General features: G+C 61.3%; 1 protein-coding gene and 2 long non-coding RNA genes across 5 annotated transcripts; 2 read left to right on the top strand and 1 right to left on the bottom strand.

The window, feature by feature from the left end:
* Window positions 1–175: 175 nt before the first annotated feature.
* On the top strand, window positions 176–1,626 carry LOC130263008 (uncharacterized). Its single transcript, XR_008842264.1, has 3 exons — window positions 176–251; window positions 643–684; window positions 797–1,626. It is a non-coding gene; the product is annotated as an uncharacterized LOC130263008 (long non-coding RNA).
* On the bottom strand, window positions 194–1,682 carry LOC130263004 (uncharacterized). The gene is made up of 3 exons (XR_008842260.1): window positions 1,623–1,682; window positions 561–691; window positions 194–238 (listed from the first exon to the last, which is right to left on the bottom strand). It is a non-coding gene; the product is annotated as an uncharacterized LOC130263004 (long non-coding RNA).
* A 1,387-nt stretch (window positions 1,683–3,069) lies between these two features.
* Window positions 3,070–13,465, top strand: CAPN1 (calpain 1). 3 transcript variants are annotated; one of them, XM_056510162.1, is made up of 23 exons: window positions 3,102–3,190; window positions 3,845–3,969; window positions 5,456–5,723; window positions 6,533–6,602; window positions 6,689–6,807; window positions 7,354–7,487; window positions 7,562–7,730; window positions 7,820–7,903; window positions 7,970–8,055; window positions 8,665–8,739; window positions 8,812–8,972; window positions 9,042–9,220; window positions 10,026–10,037; window positions 10,135–10,346; window positions 10,737–10,776; window positions 10,860–10,925; window positions 11,386–11,443; window positions 11,693–11,757; window positions 11,874–11,942; window positions 12,170–12,248; window positions 12,337–12,453; window positions 12,964–13,022; window positions 13,141–13,465. In XM_056510162.1, exons 3-23 carry the CDS (start codon window positions 5,457–5,459, stop codon window positions 13,165–13,167), a joined length of 2,148 nt encoding a protein of 715 aa, XP_056366137.1. In that variant the 5' UTR covers window positions 3,102–3,190; window positions 3,845–3,969; window position 5,456; the 3' UTR covers window positions 13,168–13,465. The 3 variants fall into 3 exon arrangements, with proteins under 3 accessions (XP_056366135.1, XP_056366137.1, XP_056366136.1); XM_056510161.1 differs by lacking the exons at window positions 11,693–11,757; window positions 11,874–11,942; window positions 12,170–12,248; ... (1 more) ...; window positions 12,964–13,022; window positions 13,141–13,465 and adding an exon at window positions 4,342–4,477 and having other exon boundaries at window positions 10,026–10,346; XM_056510160.1 differs by lacking the exons at window positions 11,693–11,757; window positions 11,874–11,942; window positions 12,170–12,248; ... (1 more) ...; window positions 12,964–13,022; window positions 13,141–13,465 and having other exon boundaries at window positions 3,070–3,108; window positions 10,026–10,346.
* The last annotated feature ends 601 nt before the right edge of the window (window positions 13,466–14,066 follow it).

Here is a 14,066-nt window from a genome sequence, read left to right on the forward strand (position 1 = left end):
AATCCGCTGAGGGGCAGCAAAAAGGCGGGAAAGCGCCGGAGCTCCTGAGGGGATTTTCCCGCCTTGCCCTGTGTCGGCTTCAGAAAATAAATTCAGCGCTTAAATCTTACCGAAGTACAGCAAGGAAGGAAAACTTAACTTTGAAAGCAAACTGTGGATTTTCTTCCTCATGGGGAGACCAGATGCTGCTGTCCTCGACCCCGTTTTGGGGCTGGAACAGGGAATTCCTGCAGCGCCACTGAGGCAGAGAGGTGAGAGGCCGAGTTAAACCTGGGGCCTCTCGAAGGCTTTTGGGATTAAACTTGTTCTGGTTTTGGGAGGATTTAGGGCTTTTTAGGATTTAAACAAGTTGGGCTTGGGGGGATTTTGGGGTCACTTGAAGCTTTATAGGGGTGAAATGGTAATTCTTGTTCTGGGGGTCTTTGAGCTTTGCTTCAAACAGGGCAAACCCACCCCTCACATTCCAGAACCCCAAAACCCACCCCTCACACTTCAGAACCCCCAAACTGGACAAAACCCACCCCTCACATTCCTGAACCCCCAAACTGGACAAAATCCACCCCTCACATTCCAGAAACCCCAAACTGGGCAGTTTTCCCCTCAAATAAATGATTTTCCCTTTGTTTTTCTCCTCCCCCACAGGACACTATGGTGCAGGAGTTCCTCTCCAGGCTCTCCAACAAGGTCAGTCCTACCAAAAACACCTTTTTGTTGGATTTTGTAAGAAAAACTACATTTTTTGCCTGGATTTTGATGGTTTTTTTGCCTAAAGGAGCTGTTTTTACCCATTTTTCAGGACCTGCTGACCACAGCACTGAATGCACCCCCCCTCAACCTCTTTGCTGCCCTGTGAGTCCTTCATTAGGGCCTTAATGAAGCCCTGCCTTAATTACAGCCCTAACACCCTCCCATTCAAATAGGGGTCCTAATGATGCCCCCAGTAATTAAGTGGGGCCCTAATGAGGCCCCTGTAATGAACTGGGGGGGGCTCTAATGGAGTGGGGGGTTCTCAGGATATTCCTGCTAATGAATTAGGGAGCTTTAATTAAGCAGGGAGCTGTCATGATACCCCATTATTAAAGTAGGGAGGCCTAATGAAGTTCCCACTAACGAAGCAGGGAGCCCTAATGAAGTTCCCAATAATGAACCCTGACCCTAATGCTGCACCCCAATCAAGTAGGGGCTCTAATCAAGCCATTAATGAGACCTCTGCTAATGAACTGGGGGCTCTAATGAAGTGGGGAAACCTAAGATGCCCCTGGGCCTTAATTAACCCCAAAGGTGATTTCATCCCAAGTTTAGACCTTTTTTTTTGCTTTTGGCCCCAAATTGGCTGTTTTGGTTTTTAAATCCCCAAAATGCAAAGGGGGGGGGAGGGAGTTGCCCCAAAAATCCTGGAGGAGGGGGCTGAGCCCCCCAAAAACTGCAGGGGGATTGTCTTGACCCTGCAGATTTGGGGTGACACCCCTGGAATTGGGGCTGTGCCACCCTCAGTGCCCTTCCTTTGGTTTTTGCACCACCACTTTTGGGGTTTTTGAACCCAGCCCCCATTTTTGCTCCCCAGTGTCTCTTTCCTGCCGTCCCAGCCGTGGTTTGGGGTGATATCTGCTCAGCTTTTTTACCATTTCCGTTTTATTTGTCACCCACACCCTTCAGAATTGCCCAGAATCGCTCATTTTCTTCTCCTGTCTCATATTTTTGTGCAAAAAAACGTAGAAAACTGGCAACGCATATTAAAAAAACACTAATTTTGATTTTTTTTTTTCTGTGTGAAAAATGGTAAAAAAGGCATAAAAAGGGGTGGCTGGATCTGACCTGGGGGGTGTCACAGCAGCAGGAATGGGACAGAAATGTCACACCCATGGCAAGTGTGGCACACAAACACAGCCTGCAGTGCCCAGACCCCCAGTGTCCCCTCACTGTCCCCACAGTGTGCCCCCAGTGTCCCCTCAGTGTCCCCACAGTGTGCCCCAACGTCCCCTCAGTGTCCCCTCACTGTCCCCACAGTGTGCCCCCAGTGTCCCCTCAGTGTCCCCACAGTGTGCCCCAACGTCCCCTCAGTGTCCCCTCACTGTCCCCACAGTGTGCCCCAGTGTCCCCTCAGTGTCCCCACAGTGTGCCCCAACGTCCCCTCAGTGTCCCCTCACTGTCCCCACAGTGTGCCCCAGTGTCCCCTCAGTGTCCCCTCAGTGTCCCCAGCCCCACAGTGTCCCCCCAGTGTCCCCTCACTGTCCCCTCAGTGTGCCCCAACGTCCCCTCAGTGTCCCCTCAGTGTCCAGCCCCAATGTCCAACCTCTGTCCAGCCCCCCAGTGTCCTTCCCTCCTGTCCAGCCCCCCAGTGTCCCCCCCAAGTGTCCACCTCCACATGTCCCCACCCCTGTCCAGCCCCTCAATATCCCTCCAGTGTCCCCCCAGAGTCCACCCCTGTCCAGCCCCCCCAGTGCCCATCCCCACGTGTCCCATCCTTGTCCTGTCCACCCAGTGTCCCCCCAGTGTCCCCCCAGTGTCCACCCAGTGTCCCCCCAGTGTCCCCTCAGTGTCCACCCAGTGTCCACTCTCACGTGTCCCAGCCCCCCCAGTGTCCACCCCCATGTGTCCCCACCCCTGTCCAGCCCCTCAGTGTCCCCTCAATGTCCCCTCAGTGTCCACCCCTACATGTCCCACCCCTGTCCAGCCCCCCCCAGTGTCCCCCCCACCGTGTCCATCCCCACCCACCCTCCCCGTCCCCTGCGGTGAAATTCCCGCAGGATCCCGAACACCCCAAACCCCGCCCGGGTCCCCCCAAACCGCTCGGTGTCCCCTCAAACCCCCCCAGGGTCCCCCCAATCCCCCCCGGGTCCCCTCAAACCGCTCGGTGTCCCCCCAAACCCCCCCCAGGGTCCCCCCAATCCCCCCCGGGTCCCCCCAAACCGCTCGGTGTCCCCTCAAACCGCTCGGTGTCCCCCCAAACCCCCCCCAGGGTCCCCCCAATCCCCCCCGGGTCCCCCCAAACCGCTCGGTGTCCCCTCCCCGCGGGTGCGGGAGGGAGGGAGCGGCTCAGGGAGGAGTCTCGGGGGGGGTGGGGGTGGGGGGAGGGCGGCCTCGCCTTCCTGCTCCAGGAAGTTTGGGGTGAGAAATTCGCTTTTTGCCCCCGGTTTTCTCCCCCCAAAAAAAAGCGGCGAGCCCGGGAGCGCCGCCCCCGCAGGCAGAGGTAGGAGCGGGGCCCGGGAGGTGGCAGCGGGGACAGCGGTGACACAGCGGTGACACAGCGGGAGCGCTCCCGGAGCCGCTGCGGGGCTGCCGGCCCTTGCCCGGCTCCGGAACGGGGCAAGACCCCGGGAGGACGGGAAAAACCCCCGGGAGAACGGGAAAAAACCCGGAATGGGGCAGAACCCCCAGGAGAACGGGAAAAAAAAAACCCGGGAGAACGGGCCAAACTCCCGGAATGGGCAAGACCCCGGGAGAACGGGAAAATCCCCCGGGAGAACGGGAAAAAAACCCGGAATGGGGAAAAACCCCCGGGAGAACGGGAAAACCGCCCGGGAGAACGGGCCAAACCTCCGGGATGAGCCAAACCCCCCGGGAGAACGACAGAACACCCGGGAGAAGGGGCAGAACCGCGGGGGAACGGGAAAAAACCCGGGGGGACGGGCCAAAGCTGCCCCGGGCCCGGCTCCCTTCCCTCCTTTCCCCGGGAGCTGGGGGGGCTCCCCCACCCCGCCCCCCGAGCTCTGCCTTAGCCAAAAAAGGGGATTTCGGGGTGCTGGAGCTGCCCCGGGCGGGGAATGGGGGGTGTTGGTGGTTTTGCTGGAGCTTTACTGGTTTTTACTGGGGTTTGAGTTTTTTCCCGGCGTTTCCTCCCCAGCACGAGGGCAGGAGCGGCAGCTGGGGCGCAGCCGGGCCCAGCCCTCGCCCCGAGGCACCTGCCGGGGCTCCGGGCACCCGGCCCGGGGTGAAAAGAGGCGATTCCCGTCCCTTCACCCCAAAAACGTACGTGGGGAGGGGGCAGGGGGACCCGGCCCTGTGGGGGAGGGGGGCACAGGGAACTGGGGGGACCCCAAGGGGGCAGGGGGGGTTGGAGTCCCCGTCACCCCCATTTTGGGGTTAATCTGTGCGTTTTTGGGGCACAGTCCCCCCAAACAATCCCCGAGTTTTGGGGTGTCCCTGACCCTCCACCCCGGGGCTGTGCTGGGGTTTGGGGTGACAGAAACCCCCCGAGTTCGGCCTCATTTGGGGGGGCTGCGCTGCCCCCACCCCTGTCACGGCTCTGTCGCTCCTTGGTGGCTCTGATTAGCGCTTAATTAACATGCCTGGTGCTTAATTAACCACCCCGATGCCTAACGAGCCTCCCCGGGGCTCCAGGAAGCCCTCGGGGCCGCGCCCGCGGCCGCGCCTCGACCTGCGCGACCAGTTCGGGGCAGTTTCCCTCATTTCCTGAGCCTCTGGGGCTGCCCCGTGCCGGGACTGTCGGGTTTGACTCTGACAGGGCCATTTCCAGGTGAAACCCCAGGTTTGGGATCCTTGGGAGCTTCCCTGCCCCCGGAATTCCTGCTTTTTACCCCAGAACAGCATCACACTTAACTCACCAAAGTCACCCCAGTTTCCTCTAAGCTGACACGGGCAGGACTCCAGATCTGGGGGGAAATTTCCTATTGCCTCCCAGAGACCCCAAATCCCTCCCAAACCCCATCCCTCTCCAGAACACGGTCTCAGTCCCGTTTCTCCCTGAACCCCAAGCACGTTTCCTCCATTTCCCCAAAAACCCCCAAATTCCCCCCAAAAACCCCAAATCCCATCCCCATGCAGAACACCCACCTCAGTCCCATTTCTCCCCAAATCCCGAGCGTGTTTTCCCCATTTCCCCCCCCAAAACCCCAAATTCCCCCCTTAAAAAACCCCAAATTCTGCCAGACCCCATCCCCATGCAGAACAGTCTCCTTTCTCCTCGAGCACATTTTCTCCAATTCCCCCCCAAAAACCCAAATCCCATCCCTGCACAGAACACACATCTCAGTCCCGCTTTTCCCATTTTCCCCATTCCCACCCCCAAATTCCCACCCAAAAAACCCCAAATTCCCCCCCAAAAACCCCAAATTCTCTTTCAAAACCCCAAATCCCATCCCCATGCAGACCATTCATCTTGGCCCTGCTTTTCCCTGAATCCCCAGCGCGTTTTCCCCATTTCCACCCCGAATTCCTCCCCAGGACCCCAAATCCCCCCATCTCTGTGCAGAACACAGTCTCACCGTTTCTCCCCGAGCACATTTTTCCCCCAAAAAACCCCAAATTCCCCCCCAAAAAACTCCAAAATCCTCCCCAGATCCCCCCACCCCCATGCAGAACAGCCTCACTCCCGTTTCTCCCTGAATCCTGAGCGTACCTTCTCAGTTTCCCCCCAAAACCCCAGATCCCCGCGCAGAACCCGATCCCAGCCCCGTTTCTCCCCAGACCCTGAGCCCGTTCCCCGTCCCCGCAGGATGGCGGAGCCGCCGGTGGTGCCGGTGTTCTGCACCGGCGTCTCGGCGCAGGTGCGGCGCCAGCGCGCCAAGGAGCTGGGGCTGGGCCGGCACGACAACGCCGTGCGCTACCTGGGCCAGGATTTCGGGGCGCTGGCGCAGGAGTGCCGCCGCTCGGGGACGCTGTTCCGCGACCCCGCCTTCCCCCCGGCCGCCGCCTCGCTGGGCTTCCGCGAGCTGGGCCCCGGCTCCGCCAAAACGCGCGGCGTCGAGTGGAGGAGACCCACGGTGAGCGCGGCCCCCTGCCCACCCCCGCCACTACACCCTGGGCTTGTGTCGCGATCCGCTCAACAGGGTCGTGGTGGTTCGTTCGACCCCAGGGTGCAGAAAGAGAAAGCAAGAGAGAAAGGAGTAAAGTAAAAAGGGGAGAGAGAGAGAGAGAAAGGATGGGATGGAGCTACCGACAGAAGGGACACATCCTCGTGGTTGTCCAACGAGACGCGTCTTCAATCTGTTGGGGAGAAAGAGATCTCATTTAGGAAAGTCACTTTTTAGAGTCCTTTTCCAAAGTGAGTGGCCTCTGGCCAAAAGGTGGGGAGATTTATGGACTGTTGTGTGTGGAGATCATTGCTCCAGGTAACAGGTGCTGGAACAGGCGCTGTAAGCAGCACAGTGTGCCATGGCAGCACCAGCACAGCACAGACAGTGCTGGGCAGCACCAGCACAGGTACAGACAGTGCTGGGCAGCACCAGCACAGCCACAGACAGTCCATGGCAGCACCAGCACAGCACAGACAGTGCCATGGCAGCACCAGCACAGCACAGACAGTGCTGGGCAGCACCAGCACAGGTACAGACAGTGCTGGGCAGCACCAGCACAGGTACAGACAGTCCATGGCAGCACCAGCACAGGCACAGACAGTCCTTGGCCAGCATTCACCTCAGCCAGGCCAGAACTCATGTCCAGAGTGAGTGGTGGGTCCCGAGTCTCAGTCTCTGATGATGGTCGTGAGGCAGATCAGAGAAACTTGGCACCGACTCTTACAGTTTGGAACATCCCTGAGTGTGGGGACATGACGGATTTTGGGTTCCCGCAGGAGCTGTGCTCGCGGCCGCAGTTCATCGTGGACGGCGCCACGCGCACCGACATCTGCCAGGGCGCGCTGGGTGAGGGCTGCTCCCCCTCTGCCCCGCTCCCGCAGGGTTGGTGGGGGTGGTTTTGGCAGGAGTTTGGTGGTTTTGGTGCCTCCCAGGTGACTGCTGGCTGCTGGCGGCCATCGCCTCGCTGACGCTCAACGAGACGCTGCTGCACCGCGTGGTGCCGCACGGGCAGAGCTTCCAGCAGGGCTACGCCGGCATCTTCCACTTCCAGGTCAGCAGCCCAGGCTGGGCTCCCTGGGCCCTGTGCAGGCAAATCCCCCTTTTGGGGCTCCCCTCTGTACAGGGCAAATCCCCCTTTTGGGGCTCCCCTCTGAGCGGGGCAAATCCCCCTTTTGGGGCTCCCCTGGGCCCTGTGCAGGGCAAATCCCCCTTTTGGGGCTCCCGCTGTCACCTCAGGCCTCCTCTTGTCGTTCTGAGAAGCTCCCGCACTGTTCTGGGGCTTTCTTCACCCTTTGACCATTTTGAGGGGATTCCCCACAGTTTTGGGGCTCCACTCTTCAGTTTTGGGGCTCCACTCTGCGGTTTTGGGGTGACCCCCCAGCGTTTTAAAGATTTGCTGCAACATTTAGATCGCACCCCCAATTTTGGGAGGATCCCCCCATATTTTGGGCCCTTTCCCATCCCAATTCCTCATGTCCCCCTCCCATTGTGGCGATTCCATTTCCCTGCTGCCTTGTGTGACCCCAAACTGGGTGTTTTTCCCCCGAAATCTCCACCCCTGGCTCACCCAGGGGGTTCCTCCTCCTCGCCCCCCCAGATCTGGCAGTTTGGCGAGTGGCTGGACGTGGTGGTGGACGATTTCCTGCCCACCAAGGACGGGAAGCTGCTCTTCGTGCACTCGGCCGAGGGCTCCGAGTTCTGGAGCGCGCTGCTGGAAAAGGCCTACGCCAAGTACGGCCCTCCCCTCTCCCCGAGCCCATTTTGGGGGGGCAGAACCCCCCAAAACCGCCGTGGGTGCCCCGCAGGGTGAACGGCTGCTACGAGGCGCTGTCGGGCGGCAGCACCTCCGAGGGCTTCGAGGATTTCACGGGCGGCGTCACCGAGTGGTTCGACCTGCGCCGGCCGCCGGCCGACCTGTACCAGATCATCCTGAAGGCGCTGGAGCGCGGCTCCCTGCTGGGCTGCTCCATCGACGTGAGTCAGCCCAGCTGGGCGTTTTGGGGGAGAAACAGCGGGGCTGGGGTCGTTCCTTGTCCCGGTGACGCCGCGGCGGCTCCGTGCAGATAACCAGCGCCTTCGACATGGAGGCCGTGACCTTCAAGAAGCTGGTGAAGGGCCACGCCTACTCGGTGACCGGCGCCAAGCAGGTGAGGGTGGCGCCAGTTTGGGGGGAAATCGGTGGATTTTGGGTCTCCTGACGGTGCTGCCTGCAGATCCCGTACCGAGGGCAGGAGCTGGAGCTGATCCGGATGCGCAATCCCTGGGGAGAGGTGGAGTGGACGGGCGCCTGGAGCGACGGGTGAGGCTTCGTTAGCGCTGGGCTCGTTAGCGCTGAGGGTCCTGCCCTGCTGACCCTGCTGACCTCACTGTCCCCACTGATCCTGCTGTCCCCGCTGACCCCTCTGACCCCACTGTCCCCTCTGACCCCACTGTCCCCACTGACCCCTCTGACCCCACTGTCCCCTCTGACCCCACTGATCCTGCTGTCCCCGCTGACCCCTCTGACCCCACTGTCCCCTCTGACCCCGCTGACCCCACTGACCCCGCTGACCCCACTGTCCCCTCTGACCCCGCTGACCCCGCTGTCCCCTCTGACCCCACTGTCCCCGCTGACCCCACTGTCCCTCTGACCCCGCTGACCCCACTGTCCCCGCTGACCCCACTGTCCCCTCTGACCCCGCTGTCCCCGCTGTCCCCTCTGACCCCGCTGACCCCACTGACCCCGATGTCCCCACTGACCCCACTGTCCCCTCTGACCCCGCTGACCCCTCTGACCCCACTGTCCCCTCTGACCCCGCTGTCCCCACTGACCCCGCTGTCCCCTCTGACCCCACTGTCCCCTCTGACCCCGCTGTCCCCGCTGTCCCCACTGACCCCGCTGTCCCCGCTGACCCCACTGTCCCCGCAGCTCGGCCGAGTGGCACGCGGTGGAGCCGGGGCTGCGCCAGCAGCTCATGGTCAAGATGGAGGATGGGGAGTTCTGGTAGGAAAGGTTCAACTCAGACCCCCTTTCCTGGCTGTTCCGCGCCTGGAACTGAGAGAACTCTTCCTGCAGGATGTCCTTCCGGGATTTCCTGCGGGAATTCACCCGCCTGGAGATCTGCAACCTGACCCCGGACGCGCTGCAGTCCCGCAAGTTCCGCAAGTGGAACACGCGGCTCTACGACGGCACGTGGCGGCGCGGCAGCACGGCCGGCGGCTGCAGGAACTACCCCGGTACGAGCCGGGCCTGGCCCGGGCCTGCCAGCCCCCGGTGTGCCCGCTGAGCCTCTCTGCCCCCTGCAGCCACCTTCTGGATCAACCCCCAGTTCAAGATCCAGCTGGAGGAGGTGGACGATGAGCGGGACGAGGACGGTGGGCGCGAGCCCGGCTGCAGCTTCCTGCTGGCGCTGATGCAGAAGCACCGGCGCCGCGAGCGCCGCTACGGCAAGGACATGGAGACCATCGGCTTCGCCGTCTACGAGGTAGTGGGGCCGGCCGGGGTCAGCCGCCATTGGCTGGGGTCAACTGGGGTCAATTAGCATTGGCTGGGGTCAGCTGGAGTCAGTTGGGGTCAAATGGCGTCAACCAGCACCAGTTGACTCAACTGGTGTCAACTGGCATCACTTTGTGGTCAGTTGGGATTAACTGGCATTAACTGGGGTCAGTCAGGGTGAGATGGAATCGGTCAGGGCCAGCTGGGGTCAGTTTAGGCCAGCTGGGGTCACTCAGGTGCAGCTGGGGTCAGTCAAGGCCAGCCAGGGTCAGTCTGGATGACATGGGGTTGGTCAGGTCCAGCTGGGATCAGTCTGGGCCAGGCAGGGTCAGTCTGGGCTGGCTGGGATCAGTCTGGGTGAGGTGGGGTCACTCAGGGCCAGCTGGGGTCACTCAGGGCCAGCTGTGGTCACTCAGGACCAGCCAGGGTCACTCAAGGCCAGCTGGAGTTGGTCATTGCCAGCTGTGGTCACTCAGGACCAGCCAGGGTTGGTCAGTGCCAGCTGTGGTCACTCAGGGCCAGCTGTGGTCACTCAGGTCCAGCCAGGGTCACTCAGGACCAGCCAGGGTTGGTCAGTGCCAGCTGTGGTCACTCAGGGCCAGCTGTGGTCACTCAGGTCAAGCCAGGGTCACTCAGGGCCAGCTGGGGTCACTCAGGACCAGCTGTGGTCACTCAGGTCCAGCCAGGGTCACTCAGGACCAGCCAGGGTTGGTCACTGCCAGCTGTGGTCACTCAGGTCCCGCTGTCCCCTGGTGCCATCCCCTGGTCCGAGCTCTGTCCCCGTGTCCCCGCAGGTGCCTCCCGAGGTGGGTACCCGGTGCCGGTGCCGGGGGGCTCGGGGGGCTGGGGCCGCCCCCGGGCTGGTTTTGGGGCGGTTCCGGAGCCTGTCCCCGCTGCCCGCAGTACGTGGGGAGGTCGGGCGTGCACCTCAAGCGCGAGTTCTTCCTGGCCAACGCGTCGCGCGCGCGCTCCGAGCAGTTCATCAACCTGCGCGAGGTGAGCACGCGCTTCCGCCTGCCGCCCGGCGAGTACATCGTGGTGCCCTCCACCTTCGAGCCCAACAAGGAGGGCGACTTCGTGCTGCGCGTCTTCTCGGAGAAGAGAGCCGGCACCGAGTGAGCGCCGGATGGGCTGGGCTGGGCTGAGATGGGCTGGGCTGGGCTGGGCTGAGATGGGCTGGGCTGGGCTGGGCTGGGCTGGGCTGGACCGAGATGGGCCGGGCTGGGCTGGGCTGGGCTGGGCTGGGCTGGGCTGGGCTGGGCTGGGCTGAGCTGGACTGGGCTGGGCTGGGCCGAGATGGGCCGGGCTGGGCTGAGATGGGCTGGGCTGAGATGGGCTGGGCCGGGCTGAGATGGGCTGGGCCAAGATGGGCCGGGCTGAGCCAGGCCGGGCTGGGCTGGGCTGAGATGGGCCGGGCTGGGCTGGGCTGGGCTGAGCTGGACTGAGCCAGGCCGGGCTGGGCTGGGCAGCGCCGCCACGCCCGCGCTCACACGCTCTGCCCGCAGGGAGATGGACGACAAGGTGCAGGCCACGCTGCCGGACGAGGTCAGAGCGGGGTCAGTGGGTCAGGGTGGGACTGTGGGGTGCCGGGGAGGGGCCGGTACCAAAATGGGCGGTTCTGTCCCCAGAAAGTTCTGTCGGAGGGAGAAATCGATGAGAACTTCAAGCAGCTCTTCAAGCAGCTGGCGGGGCCGGTGAGGGGACAGCGGTGACGGTGGCAGTGACGTCAGTGATGGCTGGCCATGACGTCAGTTGTTTGGTGGTGATGTCACTGACAGCAGGCTGAGGGTGGCATTGGTGATTGGCATCATTGGTTGGCAGTGATGTCATTGGCTGTTGATGATGTCATTTGTTGGCCATGACATCATTGGTTGGCAATGACATAGTTGTTGGTGATGATGTCATTGGTTAGCCGTTACATAACTGGTTGATTGTGATTCCATTGGTTGGCTGTGACATCATTATCTGGTTGTGATATTAGTTGGCAGTGATGTCATTTGTTGGCCATGACATCATTGGCTGCTGATGACATAATTGGTTGACAATTACATCATTGGCTGCTGGTGACATCACTGGTTGCCGGTGACATCACTGGTTGCCGATGACATCACTGCCTGGCGGTGACACTGCGGCCACCCCGTGTCCCCTCCCCAGGACCTGGAGATCAGCGTCACCGAGCTGCAGACCATCCTCAACCGCATCATCGCCAAACGTGAGCCGGGGCTGGCACCGGGGGGTTCCGCCCCAATTAACACCAGCCCTCGTTAATGAACCCCAGCCCCTTGTTAATGAGCCCCAGCCCCTCATTAATGAGCCCCAGCCCCTCATTAATGAACCCCAGCCCCTCGTTAATGAACCCCAGCCCCTCATTAATGAGCCCCAGCCCCTCATTAATGAGCCCCAGCCCCTCGTTAATGAACCCCAGCCCCTCATTAATTAACCCCAAAATTCCCAATTCCAGACAAAGACCTGCGCACCAAAGGCTTCAGCATCGAGTCCTGCCGCAGCATGGTGAACCTGATGGACGTATCCTGTGCCTGGGCTGGGCTGGGGGCTTGGGGGGACCTGAAACCCCCTGAACCCCCCCCGGGCTGGGCTGAGGGACCCCCTGAACCCCGTTTTCCTTAACCCCCCTCCCCCAGAAAGACGGGAACGGGAAGCTGGGGCTGGTGGAGTTCAACGTGCTCTGGAACCGGATCCGCAATTACCTGGTGGGGCTGGGGCTCCCTCCCGGCTTGGGGGGGATTCTGGGGCCCACTGGGGGTGTTTTGGGGGTCTCCCCTCACCCCTGTTCTTTTGGGAGTGATTCTGGGGCCCACTGGGGGTGTTTTGGGGGTCTCCCCTCACCCCTGTTCTTTTGGGAGTGATTCTGGGGCCCACTGGGGGTGTTTTGGGGGTCTCTCCTCACCCCTGTTCTTTGGGGCTCTGTTCCTGCCAGAGCATTTTCCGCAAGTTCGACCTGGACAAGTCGGGCTCCATCAGCGCCTACGAGCTGCGCCTGGCGCTGGAGGCTGCAGGTGACCCCGGGACCCCCAGGGACCCCCAGGGACCCTCCCCTGCCCCAGGGACCCCCAGGTGACCCCGGTGCCCCCTCCCCTGCCCCAGGGTACCGGCTGAACAAGCGGCTGCACGAGCTGCTCATCACGCGCTACGCCGAGCCCGACCTGGCCCTGGACTTCGACAGCTTCGTCTGCTGCCTCGTGCGCCTCGAGACCATGTTCCGTGAGCAGCCGGCCCCAAAGCACCCTAATGATCCCTAATGAGACCAGAAATCCCTTCCCACACAATCCCAAACGATCCCAAGTGATCCCACCCCAAATGATCCTTCCCACCCTTAATGATCCCAAACAATCCTCAATGATCCCAAACAATCCTTCTCACCCCAAATGATCCCAAACCATCTCAAATGACACCAAATAATCCCTCCCACCCAATCCTAAATGATCCAAAATGATCCTAAACAATCCCTCCCACCCCCATCCCCAATGATCCCAAATTATCCTATCTACTCAATGCCAAGTGATCCCTCCCACACAATCCTGAGTGATCCCAAATGATCCCAAACAATTCCTCCTACCCTGATCCCAATGATCCCAAACAATCCTTCCCAAACCATCCCTCCCACCCCGACCCCAACACATCCCAGCCCTCCTGCCCATCCCAACCACACTTTTCCCTCAGAAATTGAACTTTTCCCCAAAAAAAATCCCCCACACCTTTCCCTCCCCTCAGGGTTTTTCCAAGCCATGGACGTGGACCAGGACGGCGTCGTCACCTTCGACCTGCTGCAGGTACCGCTGTGGGGAGGCCTTCCTCCTCCTCCTCCTCCTCCTCCCCCTCCTCCTCCTCCTCCTCCTCCTCCCCTTCCTCCCTCCCTCCCTCCCTCACCCTCCTCCTCCTCGTCCCCAGTGGCTCCAGCTCACCATGTTCGCCTGACCGGACCCTCCAAGTGCCTTCCAGGACCCCGCGCCGGTTTTTTCCCTTTTTTTGGCTTTTCTCAGCAGGAAAGGCTGGAGGGGGGGATGGGGCTGGGGTCACAGGGGCCCCCCCGAGCTTTGCCAAAGCCCCCCCGTGCCTCCCCCGCTTCACCTCGGCCCTTTTTGGGGCGAATCCTCCGGATTTCGGTGCCTCTTGTGCTGACGGAGCCCCGGCCGTCGCCCTTCGCTTCAGGGATTGCTGCCCCCGGGTGCCATAAAGGGGTTTTTTATTGTATAAATTAAAAATGAGATAAAAACCAAAGAAAAGAAACAATGTTATTTTAGCTGAAACTCCTTTTCCTCTCAGTTCTTTCTCCCTTTCAAGGCGGGTGGGGGAGAGGATCTCGAGGCGCTGCAAAATAACGGGTTTAGGGGTTGTCTTGGGATTACAAATCACGGATTTGGGGTTATGTTTATATATTTTGGGGTGTTTTGGTGGCTGTGACTTAAAACCCGGGGCTGTCTCCTGGGCGGGGGGTGCAGGGCGAGGCTGCCGTGACTCGGAGGGGATGAGGGGCTGGGAGGGGAGGGACCCTGGACCGGGGCAGAGCAGGAACCCCGGCCCGGTTCGGATGACCCAGGCCCGGTTTCCCCCCTCAGGCCCGGTTCGGGTTCGTTCCCCTCAGGCCCGGTTCGGGTTTACCCCCTCAGGCTCGGTTCGGTTCGTTCCCCTCAGTCCCGGTACGGGTTCGTTCCCCTCAGGCCCGGCTCGGTTCGTTCCCCTCAGTCCCGGTTCGGTTCGTTCCCCTCAGGCCCGGCTCGGTTCGGTTCCCTCAGTCCCGGTTCGGGTTTACCCCCTCAGACCCGGTTCGGGTTTGGCCCCTCAGTCCCGGTTCGGGTTCGGCCCCTCAGGCCCGG

This window comes from Oenanthe melanoleuca, chromosome 25 (assembly GCF_029582105.1).
Source record: "Oenanthe melanoleuca isolate GR-GAL-2019-014 chromosome 25, OMel1.0, whole genome shotgun sequence".
In the NCBI taxonomy this organism is placed as follows: domain Eukaryota; kingdom Metazoa; phylum Chordata; class Aves; order Passeriformes; family Muscicapidae; genus Oenanthe; species Oenanthe melanoleuca.

Bases quoted from the DNA above. Each gene is read 5' to 3' on its own strand.
- CAPN1 (XM_056510162.1), top strand. From the start codon at position 5,457: ATGGCGGAGCCGCCGGTGGTGCCGGTGTTCTGCACCGGCGTCTCGGCG. The intron at 10,926-11,385 runs GTGAGGGGACAG...TCCCCTCCCCAG, and splicing joins TCAAGCAGCTGGCGGGGCCG to GACCTGGAGATCAGCGTCAC. The intron at 13,023-13,140 runs GTACCGCTGTGG...CCTCGTCCCCAG, and splicing joins TCACCTTCGACCTGCTGCAG to TGGCTCCAGCTCACCATGTT.